This window comes from Mobula hypostoma, chromosome 2 (assembly GCF_963921235.1).
Source record: "Mobula hypostoma chromosome 2, sMobHyp1.1, whole genome shotgun sequence".
In the NCBI taxonomy this organism is placed as follows: domain Eukaryota; kingdom Metazoa; phylum Chordata; class Chondrichthyes; order Myliobatiformes; family Myliobatidae; genus Mobula; species Mobula hypostoma.
The window spans coordinates 203,747,546-203,773,617 of NC_086098.1; the positions used below are offsets into that span (position 1 = coordinate 203,747,546).

Here is a 26,072-nt window from a genome sequence, read left to right on the forward strand (position 1 = left end):
TGCTGTTCATCACAAATGTCATTTTGAAATCAAATCTTGTTTCACCTCTGTAGCATCTTCCAGTTCACACACAACACTTTTAATGTTGAGTTCCTCTGTTGTATTACCTTCAGATGGTATTTCAGGTTTTCAACGAGTACATTATACAATCTAGAAATAAATAAGGTCTATATGATACAAACAGCTGTGAAGTTTCCAGATCTACTCTAATGCATAAGTGATTGTGTCAAAGTTCCTCAAATGGCAAGGTGTTGAATCCAAGAACCAAATATAGTTTGAGTTAATATTTGAAGTGTCAATGCAAACGAACTTCCAGTCTGTTAACACATGAAAACAGAAAATTTCTTTATTTTCAAATACTTATGTTACACTATTACGAGTTTGATCTAAACAATTCGAGGTTTGACTGAGTTTAACTGTGTTCTTAAGTTGTACAAAATCACAGGTGAACACAATTTTCAGTACTGCAGCTTATAATTTACATGACTGAAACAGTTACCATCTTAAAAAGTTTTTAAAAAGTTAGTAGGGCAACTGTGATGTCAGAGCACTCACATAAAGTTTCTCCTAATGGAAAAAAATTATTTTTACTTTTTAGTGAAACATTCAAAAAGACATACTAATAACACAAACACCAAGGACCATTTTTACACATCAATTTCATTGTATATATTTTACAGAGGAAAATGCCGCACAAATTGGTACACTTCAAAAATGAACAAAGAGCACTGAAAGATTTAAAATCAGAATTTGGTCATCATCTTGTGCGTGTCTGCTCTCTTTTGTTCACGCTGGGCCCCGGATTCCTGAGATTTTAGATAGGATAATTGCTTCCTTGCATTAGACAACTTCTCTTCCAGATGAGACGTTACTGCTTTGTCTCTGTAATAAATCAGTAAAGAATGCTGAAACATAGCACAAAGTGATGTTAATGTTACATAATTCTTGGCATTCCTCCATTGTGGAGTTAAATCTTCACTTTTACAAAGGATTGAAAAATATTTCACTGTTTGAGACCATTTTTGTGGTTCTATACCAGATAAGCAACATTTATTCTTCCCTTTAAAAAGTATTAATTTTTGCAATAATTCAACAAAAGAAACTTGAGATCAGTTACAATGGTGACAATAAATTAACGACTACTATTTAATGTTAATTTTGAAATTAGAATCTAAAAATGCTATAGGTAGCAAATTGCAAAGGGTGAAGTGTTGTAAAGGAATGAAGAAAATAGCTAGGTCATGTAATTAAGTGTGAGGTAAATAAAACAGTCTTGGGGACTGAGTGGTACAAGAGAGTTGAGTTTGGAAAGGGCTCTGCAGGTGAAATGGTTATTGTGAATCTACAACCATTTGTCAGTGTGTCATTGGGGGAAAATTTGGAAGATGCCAGCGGAGGAATGTTGGATGCAGATTTCAATGAAAAGGTAACAAAGATCACAAGGATGGAAATGATAGGAAGATTTGAGAGTCAGTACACTGGAGAATTAAATGAAATATCAGGTGTGCAGGGAGAACAATAAATTGGCAAGGTAGAATTGGAAAATTGAATGAATGTGAGAGCGCTGATGATGTTGGTAAGAATTTGCAGATGACAGTGAAGGTGGTGGTCTTCAAGGTTACATGATCTAGATCAATTGGGAAAGTGGGAAAGTGGGCAAGTGAATGGCTGATGGCATTTAACTTAGACATTTGCCAAGAAATGGATTTTTGGAAGTTGAATCAACCCCATATACACGCAGCAAATACACAACCCCAGATACACTCCAGGGGCCTGGAGAATGTCAGTGAGCAATGAGATCTTGGGGTAAAAATACATAGTTTCCTGAAAGTGACAACACATGTAAGCAGTAGTGAAAGCAGCACATGATGTATTTGTCTTCATCAGCAAAGGCACTGAATATAGAAGTCAGGATATCATGTTACAACAGGAATTCTGCAGATGCTGGAAATTCAAGCAACATACATCAAAGTTGCTGGTGAACGCAGCAGGCCAGGCAGCATCTATAGGAAGAGGCGCAGTCGACGTTTCAGGCCGAGACCCTTCGTCAGGACTAACTGAAGGAAGAGTGAGTAAGGGATTTGAAAGCTGGAGGGGGAGGGGGAGATGCAAAATGATAGGAGAAGACAGGAGGGGGAGGGATGGAGCCGAGAGCTGGACAGGTGCACTGTCCAGCTCTCGGCTCCATCCCTCCCCCTCCTGTCTTCTCCTATCATTTTGCATCTCCCCCTCCCCCTCCAGCTTTCAAATCCCTTACTCACTCTTCCTTCAGTTAGTCCTGACGAAGGGTCTCGGCCTGAAACGTCGACTGCGCCTCTTCCTATAGATGCTGCCTGGCCTGCTGCGTTCACCAGCAACTTTGATGTATATCATGTTACAGTTGTACAAATACTTTGTTAGGCTGCACTTGAATTATCATACTCGGTTCTGGTCACCAGATGTGACTAAGTTAAAAATGTTGCAGAAAGGATTCATAGGAATGTCACCTGGACGAGAGGCTTGGAGTCATAAGGAGTTATTGGGATAGGCTGTGACTAATTTTCCCTGGAGCAAACGAGGCTCAGGGGTGATCTCAGTGAATTTTAAAAATTATGAGAGACATAGACATAGATAGGAAATACAGTCATAGTTATTTTTCCAGGGTAAGGGAGTCTAAAACTACAAGAACATGATTTAAGATGAGAGGAGAAAAGATTTAAAGGAGATCTGACGGACAGTTTCTTTTCTTCCTCCATACACAAAGGATGATAAGTATATGGAACGAGCTGTCAGACACAAGACAGACAAGTACAATTACAGCTTTGAAAGGACATTTGAACAGACAGTGAATAGGACAGGCTGGGGGGGGGGCGGAATGAGCTAAACACAGGCAACTATGATTAGTATTGACAGGCATTTTCGTCAGCTTGGACTAGGTGCCTTGAAGGTCTGTTTCTGTGCTGAGGGGTCATTATGGTAACCAGAGTAAAAACAATCCTGCAACATTACATAGAGGTATAATCTACTTCTAACTGCCACCTTAGCCCATTTGGTTTCACTATCACAGATTTTCCCTTTGTTCCACTCATCCCTACTTCATCTTTTCTGCAAATGACAACCAAGTTTATTCCCCTTTCCCAGTTGTAACAAAAGGATACAGACCTGAAACACTTAACCCCTTTTCTCTTTCCATGGATGCAATGTAACCTGCTAGACATCTCCAGCATTTTCTGTTTTATTTCAGATTTCTACAATGTGTTTTGATTTCTTTCTAAATTACTATCTAATTGGCGAAAGCGATGGAGCGTCTATTGAGTCAAATTCAAGAGTAACTACACACTATCATAACCAACATGATTTAATAATGTCATAGAATCCACCAATTAAAGATGAAATTATAAAAGATTGCAGAAGGTACCTTCCAACGTTTCTTGCAAGTGCTTCCATAATTTTTGCAATGTCCTTTTCTGTGTGGTCTATCTTTTGCATTATCTGGAAGAGCTGGATGTTTAGAGTTTTCTTTCTGCTTTTGCTTGCCTTGTAACATTCTTTGCTGTTTCTCTCTCTTTTCGGAAATTCAGCTTGAACTGACAAGCTGCTAGTTTGCCCAGTACTTTTAAGTTTATCATTCAAAAAGTCAAACACAGTTTGTTGAGGTTTTCTTTCTTTAGCACACGAACCCCCTTGACCTTTCCTTCTGTGTTTCTTTTTATGAAGATGGTTCAGTTTTCCTTCTCTCTTCTTTTGCAGGATTTCAGTACACTGATCCAGGGACTTCCCTGGTGGTAAAACCACTGCATGTACAGGTTCCACTCGACCTTCAGCATTTTTTCCCAAACCTAAAAGAAAAACAGACTCACACTAGAAATCAAAAAGTAAATAAGTACGTATACCTGAAATAAAACGAAATTGTAAATACTCAGTAGGTCAGGTTGAATCTGGGGAGATAGGAGCAAAGTTTATCCTTCTGATCAATGATGAATTGTCACTGACATGAAATATTAACATAATTTTTCCCGCTAAAGTTGCTGCCTGTCCAGCTGTGTATTTCCAGCACTTTCAATTTTAATTTGTTTCAAACATGTTGCACATAGTTATTTTCATTTAGAAGGGAACAGAGTTTACTAAAAAATACAAATTATATTTCTCTTCAAAAGAACACAATTACTTCTTTGGTAGTATCTCTTGTTCACAACACTATATCTCTGTTGAAAGTCAAGGATAGAAGTATTACAAACATTAAGTTTAATTTGGGAAACTGTGTTCAGCTTGTGACACAACTTTACCTTTCCTGAAGTTACAGAGGACCATCAGTGATTCAACATGGTCCAATATCACAATGAAGTTACATTTTACACACAAAAGTCAAAAACTTAATAAGGCCGTTACTAATAGAAAGAAATGCATTTGCGAATTAATATTTTATTTGGATCTCAGCAGAGTACTGAACATGTTAGGAATTTTTCTACCAGGTGACTCTTAATAACCAGGGTAACTGCTTACTCTTACCTTTGCCAAATTCATAACCCATCTTAATCATTAGTTTGGATCCCATGCCACGAGTGTGGGCTTCCCAACCAGCAAATGACGAGCTGGAAGCTGCAGTCCAACTTTCTATCCCCTCAGATTTTGTATCCAAAACTGAAACAAAATAACACATGTACAAGTAAATAGAAAGTAAACCACTATGAACATGAAAAACATTACATAATGTAATACAAGTATCCCTTATTTGAAATTTCAAAATCTGAAAACCTCCAAAATCCATTTGAGCACTGACATGACGTCACAAATGGAAATTTAAAAACTCGCTGGGAAGGTTCCCAGGTGATGCACAGGTCACTGCACACTACAGACAGTTTTGAGAAATGAACTCAAATATGCAATGAACAGAAGCTAATGAAAAACAGAAAAACTCTGCATAAAGTAAAAATTAAAGATCTCAATTATGTATTGAAAGAATGGATTCATCAGCATCGGAGTGCACATCTGCTGCTTAATGGTATGCTGATCATGAAACAAGCAAAGATCTATCATGACAAACTGAAAATTGAAGGTACTTGTGAATATTCTGCAAGCTGGTTGCAGAAATTTAAGAAAAGGCATGGCATTAAAGCGTCTGCTGATCACAAAGCAGAGGAGAAATTCATCGATGAGTTTGTGAAGATCATCACCAATGAAAATCTAACACCAGAACAGGTTTACAATGTTGATTGTTTTTATACCTTACATAAAAGCTTAAAAAATACTAACACAGTGTACTGTAACCTTTCAATCAAAACACAGCATTGTAGGTGGAGGCTGAAACCCTGCCATTGTTTGTTCTTTAACAGCTGATTCAAGATTCCCCTGATGCTGCTGTGCTGCTTTTGTAATCTTGCACCCATATTTTCATATTAATGGTATGTAATAATTTTTACTGTTAAGTACGTATTGTTTATGCGATGAACATGGTAAAACAATATCTGCCTACATAAATTCTGAGTCAGAAATAACGGTGATCCCAAGCTATCTGACTGTATATTCCAAAATCCGAAATCCAAAACACATTCGGTCACAAGCATTTTGGAAAAAGGGCACTCAACCTGTATTTTGATTTCAATAGTCTATTTTACTTCAACAGTTTACTCAAAACAACAGATATAGAATATCTCACAAAGTCCCACAGGAAGAAATAAAGTCATTAAGTACAAAGCAGAAGGTAATTGACCAGGTTTATGACAAGTCGGTAAATGCTGGGATAGTCTTGAAAGCCTGTTAATAGTGGAAGCACAATCTACCAAAACAGTCAAAATATAAAATAAGCTTCAGAATGCTTGCCTACAGAGTTAGCTGGTGGGGGATGGGGTGGAGGGAGGAGTTCAGAAGTTAGCATAGAGGGAGAAGGACTTTGAAAAGGCTTTTAATACACCAAATATTATCAACTTTATGAAAATCAACATCTGTATTTATTAAATAACATTAGAGAATATCTTTGTTTAAAAAAAATTACTGTAGAGGCAACTTTTGTGCTCACTGCTGGGATGGTGATCTGACAAAACAATTTTTCCTTTGATGGAACCTGCTTATATTTATTACATAGAACCTACAGTAATAAAACTAGCCTTTCAGCCTAAATGCTTTACCATTTCATTAACTTCAATAAAAAACCTTTGACTCTGTAATGGGGGGGGGGGGGGAAGGTGATTCCCTTTTCCACTTAACTGCCAATCAGCCAACATAAATACTATCTACTTATCTCATTAGAGTGAACAATCACAGACCTAACTCAGTGAATATCAATTAATTTCCTAGCTAAATTCCTCAAGCATTTTCATACATATTTGTCAATAAGGCTGTCACAATGTGCTAATATTGGCATGCCAACAAGTTTCTTTGACCTATAAAAATTATTTATAGACAAGGGTTCAAGTCGCACTTCCTTACACCTTTGAACACACATAAAGAGTCCAATGGAATAATACAAATATATGCTGTAAAATTTGATAATTTTGTACCCTTACGAAGTTGGCAGTCCAAAATGGGAGATATTCTGGATTACTGGATATTATTTCTATTAATACCTCCACACACTTAATTCACTTTTCTTTTGCTGTTAAACTGTAGTAAAATAAATTTTCCAATGAATAAGGCGAATTTTAAAGGGACATGGGAAACAACCCCAGTGACTTTCGAGGAAGTATGGGAAACAAGCCACTGCTGAGATTAAAGGGAGCAGAGGAACAAGAGCCAGAGACCAGATACTGAACTATAATGATTTCCCAAAAATGGCATTGCAAATTATTGGAATTTATTATATAGCATAACAAACTGAATTTACACCCATAACTCGTAATTTTAGAAATAACAGAAGAGGTTGAGCTCATGTATGTTCATAAAATAATGTCTAAAAACAAATGGAGCTCAGCCTTGAGTAATGAAAATTAGACTGTTCTGAAGCTCGCATACCTATGCCCAACTCTGGTCAAGGATAAAATTTAAATAAGTATTTCAAAAGATTATCATATACTGGGATTGGCCCATAGATCCAATTACATTCCAGGCAAATAGTCACCTTATAATTTCATCCTAAGCATTACATTATAGCTATTGTTTAACTTTTTTTAAAATGTTAAAACATCCGCTCTTCTCAAAGAATTGTTTTAATATAATACTGTGCAATGAATCCAATTTACTGAAGCAAATAACCAGCTATAACTTTGTGTTGTAGAACATACCTTTAGCATAACCAAGTTGGCCTTCATCCTCAGAGCTAGATGATGAGGAAGACTCATCAGTCTGATGAACTGGCATAATCCCATCCCCTTCCACTACCATTTCTTTCTGAAGCAAGGATTCAAATTTTATTGTAAAGTAACCATTGTCTATATCTGAAAAAAAAATTTTCATGCATTAGCCAAAATTCAAATATATATATATTTTTTTTTCTCTAAATAGAAGTGCTTTGCCTATGGTGTTATAATGAATCTGCTCCAAACTTATTATTTGTAACTGCTTGTCTTTTTATAACATGCCTTCTCATTTTTAAATACAAGTTCTGTCATGTTATATTTCAGAAATTTATTTTGCACAAAGACAAAATAATTTCATATCACAGAATGGTGCATCGGAGAACAAGGGCACCAGGTACCAATATACACTGTTTCAACAAAATCCAAAGCATATAACAAGCCTCGAGAAAGAAACAGCACACTGGAATGATTCAGATGGCTGAGTCTATAATGAAAATCATGCCGTCATATTTTAAAGATGTACTTTAAATGCTATTAGTTTCAAACCTATCTACATTTGAAGTCTGAAAACTTAAAAAGTTATAAGTAAATGAAAGAAAGCCATTCTAGAGCGCCACCTACTGACCAAAGCCGAGAACAAGATATGGTGAAATTCACATACTAAAATAATACAATGAATTAAAAAGAAACACATGGTCTCGCGAGACTAACGGATGCCACCACCACCATCCGGAGGTTTATCAAATGCAGTAATAGAATTTCAGCTCATTTAAAGCAAATAGCAGGTTATACGTTTCTTCAAGATTTTATAATTTAAAAGGCATAGTTTAAATAATAATGCTGGCCTAAATTATAGAACTTATAGGGCAGAAGTGGTAATTTTATTTGCAAAATAATCTAAAAAGTTTTAACTAATATATACAGAGCTGAGGAACTCTCATCTTAAGAAGTTTTTCTAAAAAACTGCTTCTGAACAGATACAGTATCCTGGGAGATTTAACCTTATTACCTATATTGAGACATTTCAAACTAAAATTATAGAAGTTCAGAAACAAGCCTTTATGCTCATGAAAGACGAGTTCTTCCCTTGTCAGGTTCATAGGTGTAGGGAAACGTACACACTAATCTCATGCATCATCTCTGAGTGATAAGCCAAAGCACAATTATGTATTCACAGTTTACAGCATACTTGTTTATGAGTGCTTAGAGCAAACAGTTTTTAAAAAGCATCAGTTGCGTGAGTTTATGTTGATAAAGCAGCAATTTTTCTCACTGATAGTTGGCAAGAAATAAGCAGCAAGACAATTCATAACTGTTTTGCTCACTGTGGTTTCAAACAGTCAGGCTTGGAGATACCAGGCACAGCCAGGAGTGAAAATGAAATGATTTTACTACTTCATAAAGTTAAGAACTATGAAGAATTTGAAAGTATTGACAATCATCTTCAATGTTATAATGAGAATAAAGATTTGGACGAAGACTTGTATGAAGCCAGTCCATTATCTGCACTCACTGTCTATGTTAAATTTTGTTCATTTCCAATCAATCAAAAGAACACGGAAGTGTATTGGCTGTCCAACAATCTGACAATGACAGTGAGACCTCTGCGGGAGAGTTCTTAAAAGTGGAAAAGCTATTGCACCGGGACAGTTCCACTCTCTCGATCTTGGAAGTCCAGGTCCAGTGGTACGAGTAGTCATAACAAACTGGGGTCTTCCTTGGTTGCAGTGGATAACCATGACTTCCTCTGTGCCCCATCACACCCTTCACTCTCCACAAAGTGTTGCAGAATTGCCTTCTCACTGTTAAGCTCATCTGCCCAGTCAGCCAGAGCTAACTTCAAATGCTAGGACAGGCTGCCCCTATTTCACCAGGGTACAAGGCATGCTGGCTAACCTTACCTAGTTTAGCCTGCCTGTCAAAGTGGTGTATCAGAGTGTGGCCGTTATTACATACAAATAGCTACTTGGAGCCACAGGTGAGAGATGAATGTCCAGTGGGGACCCAGGTGAGTGAGCTACCCCAGAATGAACACGAGCAGCCCGTGCACCACAGCTGCTACCCCTCCCTGAACACTCCATACACAGCAGCGTATGCTGGATAAATTCCTCTGTCAATAACTATTATGAACTGATTTTGTTTTATAGTACTGAAGTAGAATTGGCAGTGTTCTAATTTGTTCCATATTTCATTTACATACATTATTTGCTACTCAATTAAACAGTAGTTTGTCTTTTTTTTAATACATTTTTACCCATTTCCTTGAAATTTCAGCTAATTGGGCCAAGATGCACTGGTTCTGATGTGTCGCAATTAACTGGAATCCACCCTAAAATAATGTTTTCTTTTTTAATAAAATGTATTATGTTTAATAATAACTGATAAAAATTCAAACATTTCTTACACAAAATCTAAATAACAATCCAAGCACCCTGTAACTAAATCTTTTAGCAGATCATTACTTTCTGAACTATAAAAGTTGAATTTATTACATGAATATAGGCATTAAATAATTAATATTCATATTCTGAACTACACAGCGTACTTATAATCTACAGTTTTAATACTGTATTTTTCAGTTTCTTGGAATCAGAATTAAATGTATACATAATGCACTCACCTAGGATTTTAGCTGGGTACCAAATCTCATCTTCAAATTTAGCTAAACAGGATGACCCCACCTCAAGTGAGCTGAGGTCCAGTTCTTCAAATTCCCGTAGTTCAGATATAGCCACCACCTCTCCATGCGAGTATCTAGTCAGACAATTATTTTCAGCTCAGTAAATTTCTTCAGAGAATACATACTTTCATACAAGTTTATGTCCCTTTTTTTTGCTTTTAGTTGTGCTAAAACCTCACATTTCCCCTCCTCCCCAGTAAGTAATGAAAGGATAGTCAATAACATTGGGCATCAAAACAGCTATCCACATACATACACTTTTCATTAGGACCCACTGAATAGCAAGAGGAAACCCTAGTTGATACGGCACCATACACTGCTATCCTCCAGGGCAATTACACATGTGAATCAAACTAGATGTCTTCCTTGGTCTGCATAATTCGGTTTCACCTACAACACATTTGTAACATCTAATAGGAAGCAAAACTGACTGGAAGATTAACTGTAACTGAACTACAAAAACCAGGAATTTCATTATTTACACAAAACACCACAGAACTTCCAGTCACTATGAGAGAAACAAAGGCTGCATCCTACAGTATTTAATTTCTCCTCAGCTTAATCTTATTTTAGACATCTAGTGGGTACAAGTAGCTACTACAGCAAGGTAAAACTTCTCACTTATTTGTATGCATAAAAGGTGAGGTGTGAGGAAGGGTGATCAGGAGAGAAAGAAACACAGCGAATGTGGGTTACCTGAAATTGGAGAATTCAACGTTCATTATATTAAGTTATAGACTACGCAGGCAGAACATGAAGTACAGTTCTTCTAGTTTGTGTTTGGCCTCAAAATGGCAATGGAAAAGGCTGAGGACAGCAAGATCGATGTGGGAATGGGAAGGAGAGTTGAAATGATGTGCACATATACACTCTCTGAAATGGGTGAAATATTATTCCCTAACATCCTTCCCTCTTCTCCTGTCCCATACTACCCAAAAATCTAACTTATAGAAGTTCCACATCATTAAATACAAGAGAAATGATAGAAGAAATAATAGAATAATCAAAATTCAAAAGATAGGCTTTTAAAATTATCTAGAGACAGTACCAGAAAGATATAGCTGGACAAAGAATGAAGATTCAAAGATTTAAAGTACATTTATTATCAAAGTATACAACTCTGAGGATTATCTTCCAACAGCCACGAAACAAAGAAAACCATGGAACCCGTTCAAAGAAAAACTTCAACCCACCCCCCAATGCGCAAAGAATAAGTTGCGCAAATAGCACAACAAAAAAGAAAAACACTGAATATAAAACGTTAAATCACAAGATTTTGAACAGTCCAGGAATAGTCAGTTCAATCTACCACCGCTTTGTTCGTTGCCTGCCCTGATCAAAATAGCACAAAAAAGCAATAACAGGGGAGCAACCAGAAACACTTCACAATGTGGATCACAGAGTCCAATTCACAAACCAAGGTTTGATTAAACCTTGCCCGAGACCCAAGACCACCACCATCAAGTGAGAGGGAGAGAGACCAGTCGAATGCAGGCACCTTCCTTCAGAAGCAGTAGCGAGATCAGTCGAGATCAGTCACCCGCAGGCAAATGGCACAGGACAAGCATTCTCCTTCCGCTCACGTCCTCGTTGATTTCAATCTTCCTCAAGCTTTAAGACCATAAGACACAGAAGCAAAATCTGGCCCATCAAGTCAGCTCCACCATTCAATCATGGCTGATCCTTTTTTTCCCCTCCTCTATCCCCTTCCCCAGTCTTCTCCCCTAACCTTTGATGCTGTGTCCAATCAAGAATCTATCAAGCTCTGCCTTAAATACACCCAATCACCTGGCCTGTAACAAATCCCACAAATTCACCATCCTCTGACTGAAGAAATTTTTCCGCATCTCTGCTTTAAATGGATGCCCCTCTACCCTGAGGCTGTGCTCTCTTGTCCTAGACTCCCCCACCATGGGGAAACATCCTCTCCACATCTACACTATCTAGACCTTTCAACATTCAAAAGGTTTCAATGAAATCGCCCCCTCATCCTTCTAAATTCCAGCGAGTACAGACGCAGAGACATCAAACGTTCCTTGTATGATAACCCTTTCATTCCCGGAATCATACTTGTGAACTGCCTCTGGACCCTCTCCAATGCCAGCACATCTTTTCTCAGATGAAGAGCCCAAAACTGGTTAAGCAGTGGGATTAGTGAGAAATGGAATTGATGATAGGCTCACACTCTCCAGGCTTGTTGGCCTCAAGGAAGGACACTCTGCGCAAAACCTCACTGAAATCCTTCGGAAGCAGCAAAGCACCAGATTGCTCAATCAGCCCGAAAGTGCACCATCAAAATGTACCGCTGCAATAACAAGTTTGTGAACCCTTTGTAATTATCTGGTTTTCAGTATTAATTACTCACTAGATGTGGTCTGATCTTCATCTAACTCACAATAATATACAAAAGTACAAACACATATATATAGGTATCTGTCAGTCTCGTGAGACCATGGATTTGCACCTTGGAAAGTTTTCAGGGCGCAGGCCTGGGCAAGGTTGTATGGAAGACCGGCAGTTGCCCATGCTGCAAGTCTCCCCTCTCCACACCACTGATGCTGTCCAAGGGAAGGGCAATAGGACCCATACAGCTTGGTACCGGTGTCGTCGCAGAGCAATGTGTGGTTAAGTGCCTTGCTCAAGGACACAACATGCTGCCTCAGCCAAGGCTCCAACTACCGACCTTCAGATCATTAGAAGAACGCCATAACCACTTGGCCACGTATCAACACAATTTGTTAAACTAATAGCACACAAAGTGTACTTCTCATCAACACTTAGTACACCATTTAAACAATCACAGTCTAGCTTCAAAAAGAATGTGAAACTCTGGGGTAATGCTTTCTATAAGTGCAATTTGGAGTCAGGTGTTCCAATGAATGAGAGGAGATTGGAGGTGTGAGTTGTAGAGGTGCTCTGCCCTATAAAAATAAGATGCCAGGTTAGGTTACTGACAGAGCCTGTTGTTCTCAAGAAATTCCTTGATCAAAACAACTTTCAGAGGACCTTAGAAGAGGACCATGAAGCTGGAAAAAGCTGCAAAAGTATTTCTAAAGACCTGAGTGTTCATCGGTCCACAGTAAGAGCAATGATCTACAAATGGAGGAAATGCAGTACTGTTGCTACTCTCCCTAGGAGTGGGCATCCTGCAAAGATCACACCAAGCACAACATGCAATGCTGATGGAGATGAATAAGAACCCAAGGGTAACAGCAAATGACCTGCACAAATCTCTAAAACTCGCTAAAGTCTCTGTTCATTTGTCCACTATAAGAAAAACACTGAACAAGAATGGTGTTCATGAAAAGACACCACAAAGGAAACCACTGCTCTTCAAAAAAAAACATTGCTGCACACACCAAGTTTGCAAAAGACCACCTGGATGTCCCACAACATTTCTGGAATAATGTTCTGTGGACAGATTGAGACAAAAGTTGAAATTTTTGGCAGAATTGCACTCTGCTATGCTTGGAAAAAAAAAAGGAACTGCACACCAACACTTAAACCTCATCCGAACTGTATGGTGGAAGCAGCACCATGTTTGGAGAGTTACTTTGCTGCCTCAGGGCCTGGACAGCTTGCAATTGTTGAGGGAACAATGAATTCAAAATTGCATCAAGGAATTTTACAGGAGAAGGTCAGGGTAGCTGTCTGTCACTTGAAGCTTAATAGAAGTTGGATGATGCAACAAAACAATGATCCAAAACACAAGAGTAAATCCAACAACAGAATAGTTTAAAAAGAAAATTCATGTTTTGGAATGGCTAAGTCAGAGTCCATACCTTAACCCAAATGAGATGCTGTGGCATGACCTGAAGAGGGATGTTCATGTAAGGTATCCCAGTAACATTGATGAACTGCATCATTTTTGTATGGAGGATTGGTCTAAAATTCCTCCTCGCTGTTGTGCAAGTCTGATCAGCAGCTACAGGAAACGCTTGATGGAGGTTTTGCTGCTGAAGGAGGTTCTACCAGTTATTAAATACAAAGGTCTGCATACTTTTTCTAGCCTGGACTGTGAATGATTAAACAGTGTGTTCAATACAGATATGTAAAGTACAATTGTTTGTGTGACTGTGTTTGTCTATTATTGTGACTGAGATGTTCAGACCACATTTTATGAGTGATTAGTGTAGAAAGCCAGGTAACTGCAAAAGGTTCACAAATATTTTCTTGCAACTGTAAATCATGGGTTCCAATTGTGGCAGAATCACATTTGAAAGAAGTAGAAGCAAAGACCTGAAAGAAGCAGTTTTGTGAACTAGCTGAAGGATGTTGGCCCTGGGGCCATCTTTGAGAAATACTGTATTTATATTGTGCCTTCACAGTAATAGTAACTTGGCCTATTGTATCTATGCTAGTCAAAAAGATTTAATAATTTTTTTTACAATTTACTGCCAAAGCCTTGCATACTATTGTTTAATGTCCATTTTAGGAAACATATTGGTTTAAAACATCATAAAAGTCTATTTAGAAAAGTTCAGAGTAATAGAGTCATGGAGCACTACAGCAAAGAAACAGGCCCCCACGGCTCATCAAATCCTTGCCAAAAACTGTTATCCGACTTAGTCCCATTGACCCACACTTGGACCACAGCCCTCCACATCTCTCCCATCTACACAGTTATCCAAACTTTTCTTAAATGTTGCAGTCAATCCCGTATCCACACTCTTGCTGGCAACTCATCCCAGACTCTCACTACCTTGTGAGTGAAGAAATTCTTACACAGGATCTCATTAAATATTTCAACTTGAATTCCAAACCTATAGCCTCTATTTCTAGTCTCACTCAACCCAAGTGCAAAAAGCCTGATTGCACTATCCTATCTATACCTCTCAATTCTGTAAGGTCACATCTCATTCTCCTGTGCTCACTGAATAAAATCCTAATCTATTCAGCTATTGCCTATGACTCAGGTCCGGGCAACATCTTTGTAAATTTTCTCTGTACTCTTTCAAGCTTATGAACATCTTTCCTGCAAGTCGGTGACCAGAATTTAGCCTCACCAACGTCTTAAGACAACTCCAACATAACATGCCAACTCCCGTCTTTCCAATACTTTGACTCATGAAGGGCAATGTGCCTAAAAATCTCTTTACAACCCTACATTCAAGGAGTTGAGGATCTCTTCCCAGATCCCTCCATTCCTACTGCTCTCCATGCAAGGTTTACCCTGGTTTGTCTTCCCAATGTGCAACTGCTCACACCTATCTGCATTAAATTCCATGTGCCATTATTTGGACCATCTGGCCCAGATCTGTTGCATGCTGATAGTTTTTCCTTGCTGTCCACTACACCCTCAATCTCTTTTGAAGGTCTACAAGCATCCCTTTGCCAGAAAACAAACCAACCCAATGTTATCCATGCTAACTTGACTTAGTTCTAACTGACCCTTAATTCCAATACAAGAGCATGGTTTTCTCCCTCAAAAGGATGCCATGTAATTGGGTAAAAAGGATAACAACAAGGAAGTCGAGATGAAACTTTAAACAACTTGACTATTGTATTCAGATCTAGGTAACACACTTTAGGAAGATGAAGGGTGTAAAAACCTGAGAAGAAGTTAACCCCAGAGAAATGGGACAGACTGGAAAGATTGTGAAATGTTGCAATGTACTCCTAGGAAGTAATTATGTGGGGGGGGGGATAAATCAGTGATTCAATGTACTGCTTGGAAGAGGTGGTTACAAGTGACTCTAGTTGAGGCGTGTAAACTCAACAAGGGTATATTGTATAAAGTGGATGGACAGCAACTGTTCTCATTGGGCATAAGGGTCAAGAAGCATGAAGTAAAGAGTAAGCACAAGATATTCTGCAGATGCTGGAAATCCAAAGCAACACACACACAAAATGCTGGAGCAAAGAATGATTCTTACTTACAGAACAGCTTTGACTAATATGAAAAATCTATTTTACATAGCATGTGGTTGAGGTTTAGAATGCATCATCACAAACAGTAATGGAGCCAGATTAAATTTTACTGAACTAGTGGGGATAGACAAGTATCTGTAAGGATTCTGGGAAGTTGGGGGTTGTGAAGTTTAACCAACTGGATTGCTCTTGGTACAGACTTGGACAGAATGGTCAATGCTGTGCATATTTTATGATTTCGCTGTGAGATCATACTAAGACCATGTATTAGAGCGCTTTAGTATATTACTTCTTCCACTTCTAGAGTACCACACAGTGCACATTTATGGAAGCTAATGACCTGGTTTTCATTATCAGCATTTTGGTTAATTTTGATTGCTATGAAGGTCATTCTCGGTAGATCCAGTTTCATAGTTAAACTGGTCATATTTTCGTGGTACTTGCAATTCTGCAGACGTTGAGGTAAAAGATCAATTTATATTGCACAGATGCAACTATATATGGGAAGATGGTGTCAAAGAAGCTTAAGAGAGGAAAAAAACCAAGTACTCTGAACTGGCAACTGAAGCTGCCCAGAATGGCTGGAAGACCAAGATTTTCCCTGCAGAAGTGGGATGCAGGGGATTCGTTGCTACCTCCATGACCAGTCTATTGAAGAAGATGGGGGTGAGGGGTCACTCCCTCCAACAAGCAATCAAGTCCTTGTCAAATGCAGCAGAAAGCAGCAATTGGATTTGGATTAAAAGGAAAGACAACAACTGAGCTGCAAGATGAAGACAGGGCGGTATGGAACTGAGGGGGGTGTATCTGGGACGCCAGGTAGCACCGTTGAGCCCTCTGGAGACGTTGTGGACTTATCAACGAAACGTCAAAGGAGGGTGTCCACCTGATGACTCCGATGACATACCTACCCTCCTTGTCACCACTCCAAGACCACTGCCAACATCGAGAATGCCGACTTACCATACGGATTGAAACATCAAGTCCTGGTAGCTCTACTGGCTAAACCAGCAAATGCTAGCATTTATGTTTTCTAATCATTTCCATAACTGAGAAATTTTTACCTCTTGCATGGGGATGGGAGAGATTCTGGAGGATTGGAGGGTTGCAGATGTTGTTCCCTTATTCAAGAAAGGGGGTCGAGATAGCCCAGGAAAGTGTAGTGCAGTGGGTCTCACTTCAGTGGTTGATAAGCTGATGGAAAAGATGCTGGGAGGCAGGATTTATGAACATTCGGAGAGGCATAATATGATCAGAAACAGTCGGCATGGCTTTGGCAAAGGCAGGTCATGCCTTACAAGCCTGATTGAATTTTTTGAGGATATGACTAAACATTTTGATGAAGGTAGAGCAGTAGATGTCGTGTATATGGACTTCATCAAGGGATTTGATAAGGTACCCCATGCAAGGCTCATTGAGAAAGAAAGGAGGCATGGGATCCAAGAGGACCTTGCTTTGTGGATCCAGAATTGGCTTGTCCACAAAAGGCAATGAGTGGTTGTAGACGGGTCATATTCTGCTTGGAGGTCAGTGACCAGTGGTGTGCCTCAGGGGTCTGTTCTGGGACCCTTTCTCTTCATTATTTTCATAAATGACCTGGATGAGGAAGTGGAGGGATGGGTTAGTAAATTTGCTGATGACACAAAGGTTGGGGATGTTGTGGTTAGTGGGGAGGGCTGTCAGAGGTTACAGCGGGACAACAATAGGATGCAAAACTGGGCTACAAAGTGGCAGATGCGGTTCAACCTAGATAAGTGTGAGGTGGTTCATTTTGGTAGGTCAAATATGATGGCAGAATATAGTATTAATGGTAAGACTCTTGGCACTGCGGAGGATCAGAGGGATCTTGGGGTCCTGAGTTCATAGGGCGCTCAAAGCTGCCGCACAGGTTGACTCTGTGGTTAAGAAGGCATACAGTGGATTGGTCTTTATCAACTGTGGGATTGAGTTTAAGAGCTGAGCGGTAATTTTACAGCTATATTGGACCATGGTCAGACCCCACTTGGAGTACTATGCTCAGTTCTGGTCACCTCACTACAGGAAGGATGTGGAAACTACAGAAAGGGTGCAGAGGAGATTTACAAGGATGTTGCCTGGATTGGGGAGCATGCCTTATGAGAATAGGTTGAGTGAACTTGACCTTTTCTCCTTCGTGCGACAGAGAATGAGAGGTGACCTGATAGAGGTGTCTAAGATGATGAGAGACATTGATTGTGTGGACAGTCAGAGGCCTTTCCCCCAAGGCTGAATTGGCTAACACAAGAGGGCACAGTTATAAGGTGCTTGGAAGCAGGTACAGAGATGTCAGGGGTAAGTTTTTTCCAAAATGCAGAGAGTGGTGAGTGCATGGTATGGGCTGCCAGCGATGGTGGTGGAAGCGGATACAAGCGGATACAATAGGGTCTTTTAAGAGATTCATGGATAGGTACATGAAGCTTAGAAAAATAGAGGGTTATGGGTAACCCTAAGTAATTTCTAAAACTAGTGCATGTTCAGCACAGCATTGTGGGCCGAAGGGCCTGTATTGTGCTGTAGGTTTTCTATGTTTCTATACGAATCTGGCTTATCCTTAAATGCATCTGCACTCAGTGACCACTTCTTTTAGGCACACAAGCTCATGAATGCAAATATCTAATCAGCCAATCATGTGGCAGCAACTCAGTGCAAAAAGCATGCAGACATGGTCAAGAGGTTCAATTGTTGTTCAGACCAAACGATAAGTGACTTTGACTGTGAAATGCTTACTGGTGCCAGGCGGGGTAGTTTGAATATCTGAGAAACTGATTTCCTGGGATTTTTACATAAAACAGCCTCCAGAAGTTATAAAGAATGATGCAAAAACCAAAAAAAGACCCAATAAGCTTCAGTTCTGTGGGCGAAAATGCCTTTTTAACGAGGGAGATTAGACAAGAATAGCCAGACTAGTTCAAACTGACGGGAAGGCAGCATCAACTCAAATAACTACACGTTACAACATCTCTGAACGCACAATCTGTTGAATCCTGAAGTGGATGTGCTACAGCAGAAGACAACAAATATACACTCAGTGGCCACTTTATTAGGTATAGGAGGTACATAATAATGACCACTAAGTGCATGCTCATTTTGCCTTGACATACACGTGGATAAATGTCAACATTTATCCTAATAGGTACTTTCATGATTTACGGTGAGAGGGCAAGATTTAAAGGGGACCCGAAGGTGAACTTTTTACACAGACCGTGGTGGGTATACTTGCCAGAGGAAGTGGTAGAGGCAGGTACATTATTTAAAAGACATTTGGACAGGATAGGCAGGAAAGATCTAGAGCAATATGGGAAAATGGAGAAATGGGACTAGCTCAAGAAGGTACCTTGGTTGGCATAGCCAAGTTGGGGTAAATGGCCCACACTGTATAATTCAATGATCTTAAAGACTTCCTCTCAATTCAATCTTCAGATATTTATTTTCTTAAAAAAAAAACAGAATAAGCAACATGGCATTATTTCTAATGGATATTGCTTGATCCTATTGTCATACTGGCTAGTTGACCCACTGGTTTATAATTCTAATGACCTGGCTTCAAACTGGAGTTCTGATGTGTCTGCCAAGAATCTCCCTCTACGTTCAAGGGGCATGCAGGTTAATTAGCCACTGCAAATTGACCCAAGTGTGTGGGTGAGTAATCTGGAACATTTGATTAAAAAGGAAAAATAAAATTTTGATTCATTACAGAACTAATATGATGAATTTTGATGGCCAGTGCAGATCCAGTAGTCCAAAGGGCCTCTTGCTGTGCTGTATGAATCTAAGACAATGGTTTATTTTAGGCCTTATTAATATATTACTAATTCCAGTAGTTTCTGCATGGATCCTCTCTCTTTGCTCATTAAACTAATGCTGCTTGGCACACAAGAATTCTTTCAGAAGATTGTTTGTTAATCCAGATTCCAGAATCTAGTCTCATGTCTCCAAACCCATTAAAGATTTAAGTTCGAAGACCATTTATCCTCATTAGAGTATTAGAAATTGTTTGACAAGAACAGGCCATTCGGCTCAGCAAAGCTTGTCAAAGTCCTAGCCACGTAGTGTTTTGAAATAACTATCAAGTTTAAATTCAAAAGTGTCTAAGGTACTACTCTCAACTATACAACTAGATAGTTTGTTTCATGTGTCCACATTTCACTGTGTAAAGAAATGCTTCCTGATGTTAGTCTGAAATTTTGCCTAACCAGTCTCCATCCAAGGCCCTGCGTCCTTGATGACGGATTGATTCTGAAGTAGCAGCTGCATCCACTTTACTTATACCCTTAATGATTGTGAACACTTCTATCACATCTCCTCTCATTCTATGTCTACTTAGGCTAAAAAGATTTAATTTTTTCAATCTTTCTTCATAGCTCATACCCTACAGACTTACAGTCTCATTGCCCTTCTCTGGACTTCTCTCCAGTGCCTTCACATCCCTCAAAATATGGAGAACAAAACTGTACACAGCACTCAAGGTGCGATCTCACTAGCGCATTATACAACTAAGGAGAATGTCTCTTGACTTGAACTCCACTAAGCACATTATATAGCCCAACATTCAATCTGCCTTCCTAATTCCTTCTGCGCATGATCTAGTGTTGATAGTGAGGAGTCTGCCAAAGATGCCCAAATCCTTCTCATACAGTGTGCTTTCTAACTCAAGACTCCTATTGAATATTTATATTTGGTATTTCTTAACATTTACTTACACAAAATTTCATCTGCCATTTATCTGCCCACATCTGAATTTTAAGCCCGTAAGATACAGGAGTAGAATTAGGCAATTTGGCCCATCAAGTCTGCTCCGCCATTTAATCATGTTTGATCCTTTTTTTCTCCCCCTCACTCAGCTCCACACCCCAGCCTTCTCCTCTTAACTTTTGAAGCAGTGTCCAATCAAGAACCTATCAAGCTCTGCCTTAAATACACCCAATGACCTGGCTTCCACAGCTGCCTGTGGTAATAAATTCACCACCCTCCGGCTAACGAAATTTCTCTGCATATGCTTTAATTCAACACCCCTCTATCCTGAGGCTGTGCCCTCTTGTCCTCGACTCCCCCATCATGGGAAACTTCCTTTCCACATCTACTCTGCCTAGGCCTTAAAATATTCGAAAGGTTTCAGTGAGATTCCCCCCCCCACACTCATATTTCTAAATTCCAGCAAGTACAGACATCCCTCCCATGATAATCATTTCATTCCCGGAATTATCCTTATGAACCTCCTCTGAACCCTCTCCAATGCCAACACGTCTTTTCTTATGCCAGGAGCCCAGAACAGTTCACACTACTCAAGGCAAGGCCTCATCAGTGCCTTATAAAGCCTCAGCATCACATACCTGCTCTTGTATTCTAGACCTCTTGGACTACTTCGGGATAATCTCCTCACTCTCCCTTACAAGCCAAAGGTCATCCAGCTGCTGCTCCAGATCCCTAACACAGTCTTCAAGGAGCTGCAGCTGAATGCACTTCATGCAGGTGTAGTTGCTTGGGAGACTCTAGGTCTCCCAGGACTCCAACGCCTGGCACAAAGAACACATAACAGCCATTTACTACGCTAGGCACAGTAAGAGAAAGAGAAAACAAGGGAACTTTAACAGAAACTTACCCAGAGACAACGCCTCTTCTGAGCCGAAGCCTGACACTCCTATTCTCACCACTGCCCTACTCCCGACAATGGCCGCCCCACTCGTCATATCCGTACTTTCAATAAGTGTTACAATCTGTGGGAAAACTTGCCGCTGTAGCCCATTCCTACCACTGACTGGAATGAGCCTGAATGTATTCGTTATTTCCTTACCCAAATCATTAATGTAAAAAAAAAGCAGCAACCCAAAACCAATCCCTTCGGAACCTCACTTCTCTCACCACAACTTGTTTTCTGTTTTTGAGCCAATTCTGCACCCATTCGCACACCTTAACCCAAAACCCTACTTCCTGTAATTTGATTATTAACCTATCGTGGAGTACCTTGTAAAAAGCCTCTGAATGACCAAGCAAATGATATCAACAACTCTATTGTTATCTTAAATTTTAGTTGCCCCTTGACAGAACTCCAGGATATTAGTAAAACATGATTTCCCCTTTCTGAACTCACGTTGTCTTTCTGCTAACATGCCTCTTTCTATCTCGTTCTTTATTTTTGTTTCAATGATCTTGCCTCCGATACACATTAAGCTTACTGGTCTATAGTTACCTGGGTCAGTGTAGTCACCCTTCTTGTATACTGGAATAACGTTAGCTCATTTCCTGTCCTTGGGGATTTCACTAGTCTTCAATGACTTTTGAAAAATACATCTTCTGGGTTTACAGATATAGTCACAGACCTCTTTAAGTACCATTGGATATATGTTGTCTGTTCCTGAAGATTTATTAACTTTTAGCCTCTTGACCTGAAGCAGGACCTCATTTTCTAAGATCTCTACATCACTTTAAACCTTATTTTTCTCTGCACTTACTGGCATTTTGCTAACACCTTTGCAGGTGAATACTTTAGCAAAATATGAGTTAAAAGAGTATCCGCTATGTCATTCACAGCATCATTTATCACCTCACTATTATTCCTAATACACTTAACTTCCTCCTTGACTTTTCTTTTATTACTTGAAAAAATCTCTTAGGGTCAATCTTCGCATTATCAGCAATATCCTTCTCAACCTGCCTTTTGGCAATCCGAATTTCTCTCGACTATAGCTCTCATATTTTCATATGCCCTACCAATAACATCATGAATATTTTTTCTGTATTCCTTATACGGCTGTCTTTTCTTCAATTTTTTATATATATCTTTATTCATCCATGTAGTTGATCTATTGTTTTTATTGCTTCACCCAACCTTGGACATGAACATTTCCTGCACTGTGTGTATTACCTCTTTAAATCAACCCAACTGTTCCTTAACTGACTCAACATCAAGCAGTTCTTTCCAGATTACATTCTGAAGTCTTTGCCACATCTGCACAAATATTGCCTTTCTAAAATTCAATTTACTGGCTTTGTTTTTTATTGATATACTCTCAAAAAACTTTGGTGAGACTGACAATATAACGATCACTTGTTCCTAAAGGCTCAACAACTTCGGTACTCAAAATTCTGATTGCTACAGAATATCAAATCTAGACACACCTCCCCTCTTGTTGGTGCATTAACATACTGGGTCAAAAAAACAATCATTCAATAACTCAATTAATTCACTTTCCTGTAATACATTAGCCACTCAATATTTGGGAAATTAAAGTCACCCATAACTATAACATGACCCTCAGAACTTGCTTTTTTTTAATATTCTGATAGAGCAGTTCATTAAAATCACTATCAGCATTCGGGGGTCTATAACATACATCCAATGTTATTCCTTTATCTTTATCATTTTCAATTCTCATCCAGATATCTTCACCAAGTCTCAATTCATCTCTTATCATAAGCAGCCTCATGTTTAAATTCTCTCTTATGTATATTGCTACTCCTCCAATATTACAATTTTGCCCATCTTTGCTACGTATATCCTTTAATACTTAGAATCTTTTATATTCATCACCATCCCCTAGGGTCAGACAAGTTTGTTACTGCTATTATATCATACTAATACACACTTGCATATGATTCCAGCCTCTTTTTTTTTATTTGTAATACTTCTTGAATTTACACAGGCCATCCTTAGTCTATTACTGATTTTTCAATCTATTCTAGTCTATAATTGGTATATCTACTCAGCCAGGGGGACCTCCTACTTGTGCTCCTGGTACACCACACACCAGACGAGACCCCTTGTCAGTACACACCCGATTCTCAATCTCCCCCCTCCCCTCAGATAATTAAGTCCCCTACTATCATCACTTCTTTTTTATGAGGTTTAGGTTTAGGATTAGGGAGAGTCCTGTGGGGCTTCTCTGTCCCGCCTACCACTTCAGAGGTTTCATGGTCGCCACTGAGCATCACTAGATGTTCAAAACTTCCAGCTCCGCGGTTGACACCCCAGGACAATGTGCATCTCTTATCCTGCTCTTACTTCCCACGGTCACCACCTGTGTCTTTCTTTCTGGTCTGGAGTCTCAACCTGTGGCTATCTTGGGATGCACACTATATCCCTAAAGGACATCTGGAGCACATCTGCCAATTTTCTTCATCATGGGTCAACTTCCTCCTCAAGTTCAGCCACCTTGTTTCCTTAAATTCTTAAAGATTGACAAATATTCAAGTTTACTTATTGTACTTCTAGAATTTAACTGACTTAAACTTTGCAATTTATGACTAATGTTCATAAACTACCTCCTTACAAGTATCAGCATACATATTTTTTTCATTTCACCCTCATGCAGGCTTTTGGATAAATACAGCTTCCCCCTCCCCCACCCCTCCATTTCAATCAGCTAATTCTGCTGGAGCGCAAACACGAGGAAATCTGCAGATGCCGGAATTTCAAGCAACACACATAAAAGTTGCTGGTGAACGCAGCAGGCCAGGCAGCATCTATAGGAAGAGGTACAGTCGATGTTTCCAGTCGAGACCTTTCGTCAGGACTAACTGAAAGAAGAGACAGGAAGGGATTTGAAAGTGGGAGGGGGAGGGGGAGGGGGAGGGGGAGGGGGAGATCCAAAATGATAGCAGAAGACAGAAGGGGGAAGGGATGGAGATAAGAGCTGGAAAGGTGATTGGCAAAAGGGATATGAGAGGATCATGGGATGGACGGGAGGCCTAGGGAGAAAGAAAGGGGGAGGGGGAAGCCCAGAGGATGGGCAAGGAGTATAGTGAGAAGGACAGAGGGAGAAAAAAGAGAGAGAGGAAAAATATATAACAATAAAAGATAAATAAATAACGGATGGGGTACGAAGGGGAGGTGGGGCTTTAATGGAAGTTAGAGAAGTCAATGTTCATGCCATCAGGTTGGAGGCTACCCAGACGGAATATAAGGTGTTGTTCCTCCAACCTGAGTGTGGCTTCATCTTGACAGTAGAGGCGGCCAAGGATAGACATGTCAGAATGGGAATGGGACGTGGAATTAATTCTGCTGGAGACAGTTTTGATAATTTACCCGATATTCATGGAGAACTGTGTGGGAGATTTTTCTTTAATTCTTCTATTCTATTTACTGAGGAGCACCTTACACTCAGGCCCAGAGATTTTAACGCTCACTCAAGTAGACAAGTTGGTCTACTCAAATTACCTGGAACAATCAGCACGTCAAGCAGTATCTGTGAATGGAGAAACAGAATGAACATTTCATGTCGATGAAACGCCGTTTCTCTCTCCACAGCCTAATCTGCTCAGAATTTCCAGCATGTCTTTGGGTTTTACTTCAGATTTCCATTACTTGTGGTCTTTTCGACATTTGGTCTACCTATCAAATCCTTTCGTAACCTAAAGAAACTCTATCAGGCCAACCTCAGGCTTCCTCAACTACCTGCAGGAGTCCTGGAAGCGACATGTCCCATTGAGATAGAAGGGGCAAGGCTTCATGGCGCGCTGGGTTGGATGGATCCACAGGACACGGACGGTAGGTTCTGGTGGCTCGTCGCTCTCGATGCCCACGATCATGGCGTTGTGATATTGTAGCGGCCCCCACTGCGTGCGGTAGGGAGCCCGCACCTTAGTGCCGCTGATCTCTTCCTCAGCTCCCTCCGGTACCTCGTCACCAGCCTCGGGGTCCTGGTTCCTCTCCGCCGTCTCGCCATCAGCCTCCCCGGCCAGAGCAGCCTGGAAAGCGGCATATTCTGCGTCCAGCTGAGCTCCTTCTCCAGATTCGGGCCCCGGGGAAGCCGCCTGGTGCAACTGCTCCAAGAGCTGGCTCTTGCGGACCGAGATAAGACTGGACTCGGTGAGCGCGATCAGCTGCTGCAGGTCAGCTTGGAGCTGAAGCAGGTCAGACTGAGCCTCGGCCTCGGGCTGGTTCTCGGCTCCCAGCGCCGCCTCCACCTGCTGCAGCTGCGCTTTATACAGTTCGATCGCCGCCTCCAGGCTCGCCTCGTTCATGGCCATTCCGACGAGCAGCCGGGACAATGCAGCAGACAGTCGGGCGGCCTACGGCCTCTCAGACCTGCCTCCCGGTGCCATCTCAGCCCTAACAGCCGACCTGTCTGAGAGGGAGAAGACGGACGCTAATCACGGCCCACTCAATAGATCTCTACTCCCGGTACAGCGGCACCTGACGGCGTGGATGAGGAACTTCAGCAATTCCCCGCCAGGTCAGCTTCTGCGTTGGAGTCCAGTCTGTTCTTGTTCTTCTTCTTATTCTTCTTCTGACTTTTAATGGCGGTTGGCAGAGTCCCACTTAAAGATGCATTACCGCCACCAACTGTACTGGA

At 40.3% G+C, this 26,072-nt stretch overlaps 1 protein-coding gene across 1 annotated transcript; it reads right to left on the reverse strand.

Moving 5' to 3' along the window:
- Positions 1–324: 324 nt before the first annotated feature.
- On the reverse strand, positions 325–25,866 carry zgpat (zinc finger, CCCH-type with G patch domain). Its single transcript, XM_063030945.1, has 6 exons — positions 25,172–25,866; positions 9,832–9,965; positions 7,197–7,349; positions 4,489–4,620; positions 3,398–3,818; positions 325–882 (listed from the first exon to the last, which is right to left on the reverse strand). The coding sequence occupies exons 1-6, from the start codon at positions 25,744–25,746 to the stop codon at positions 744–746; spliced, it is 1,554 nt and encodes a 517-aa protein (XP_062887015.1). The 5' UTR covers positions 25,747–25,866; the 3' UTR covers positions 325–743.
- Positions 25,867–26,072: the final 206 nt, after the last annotated feature.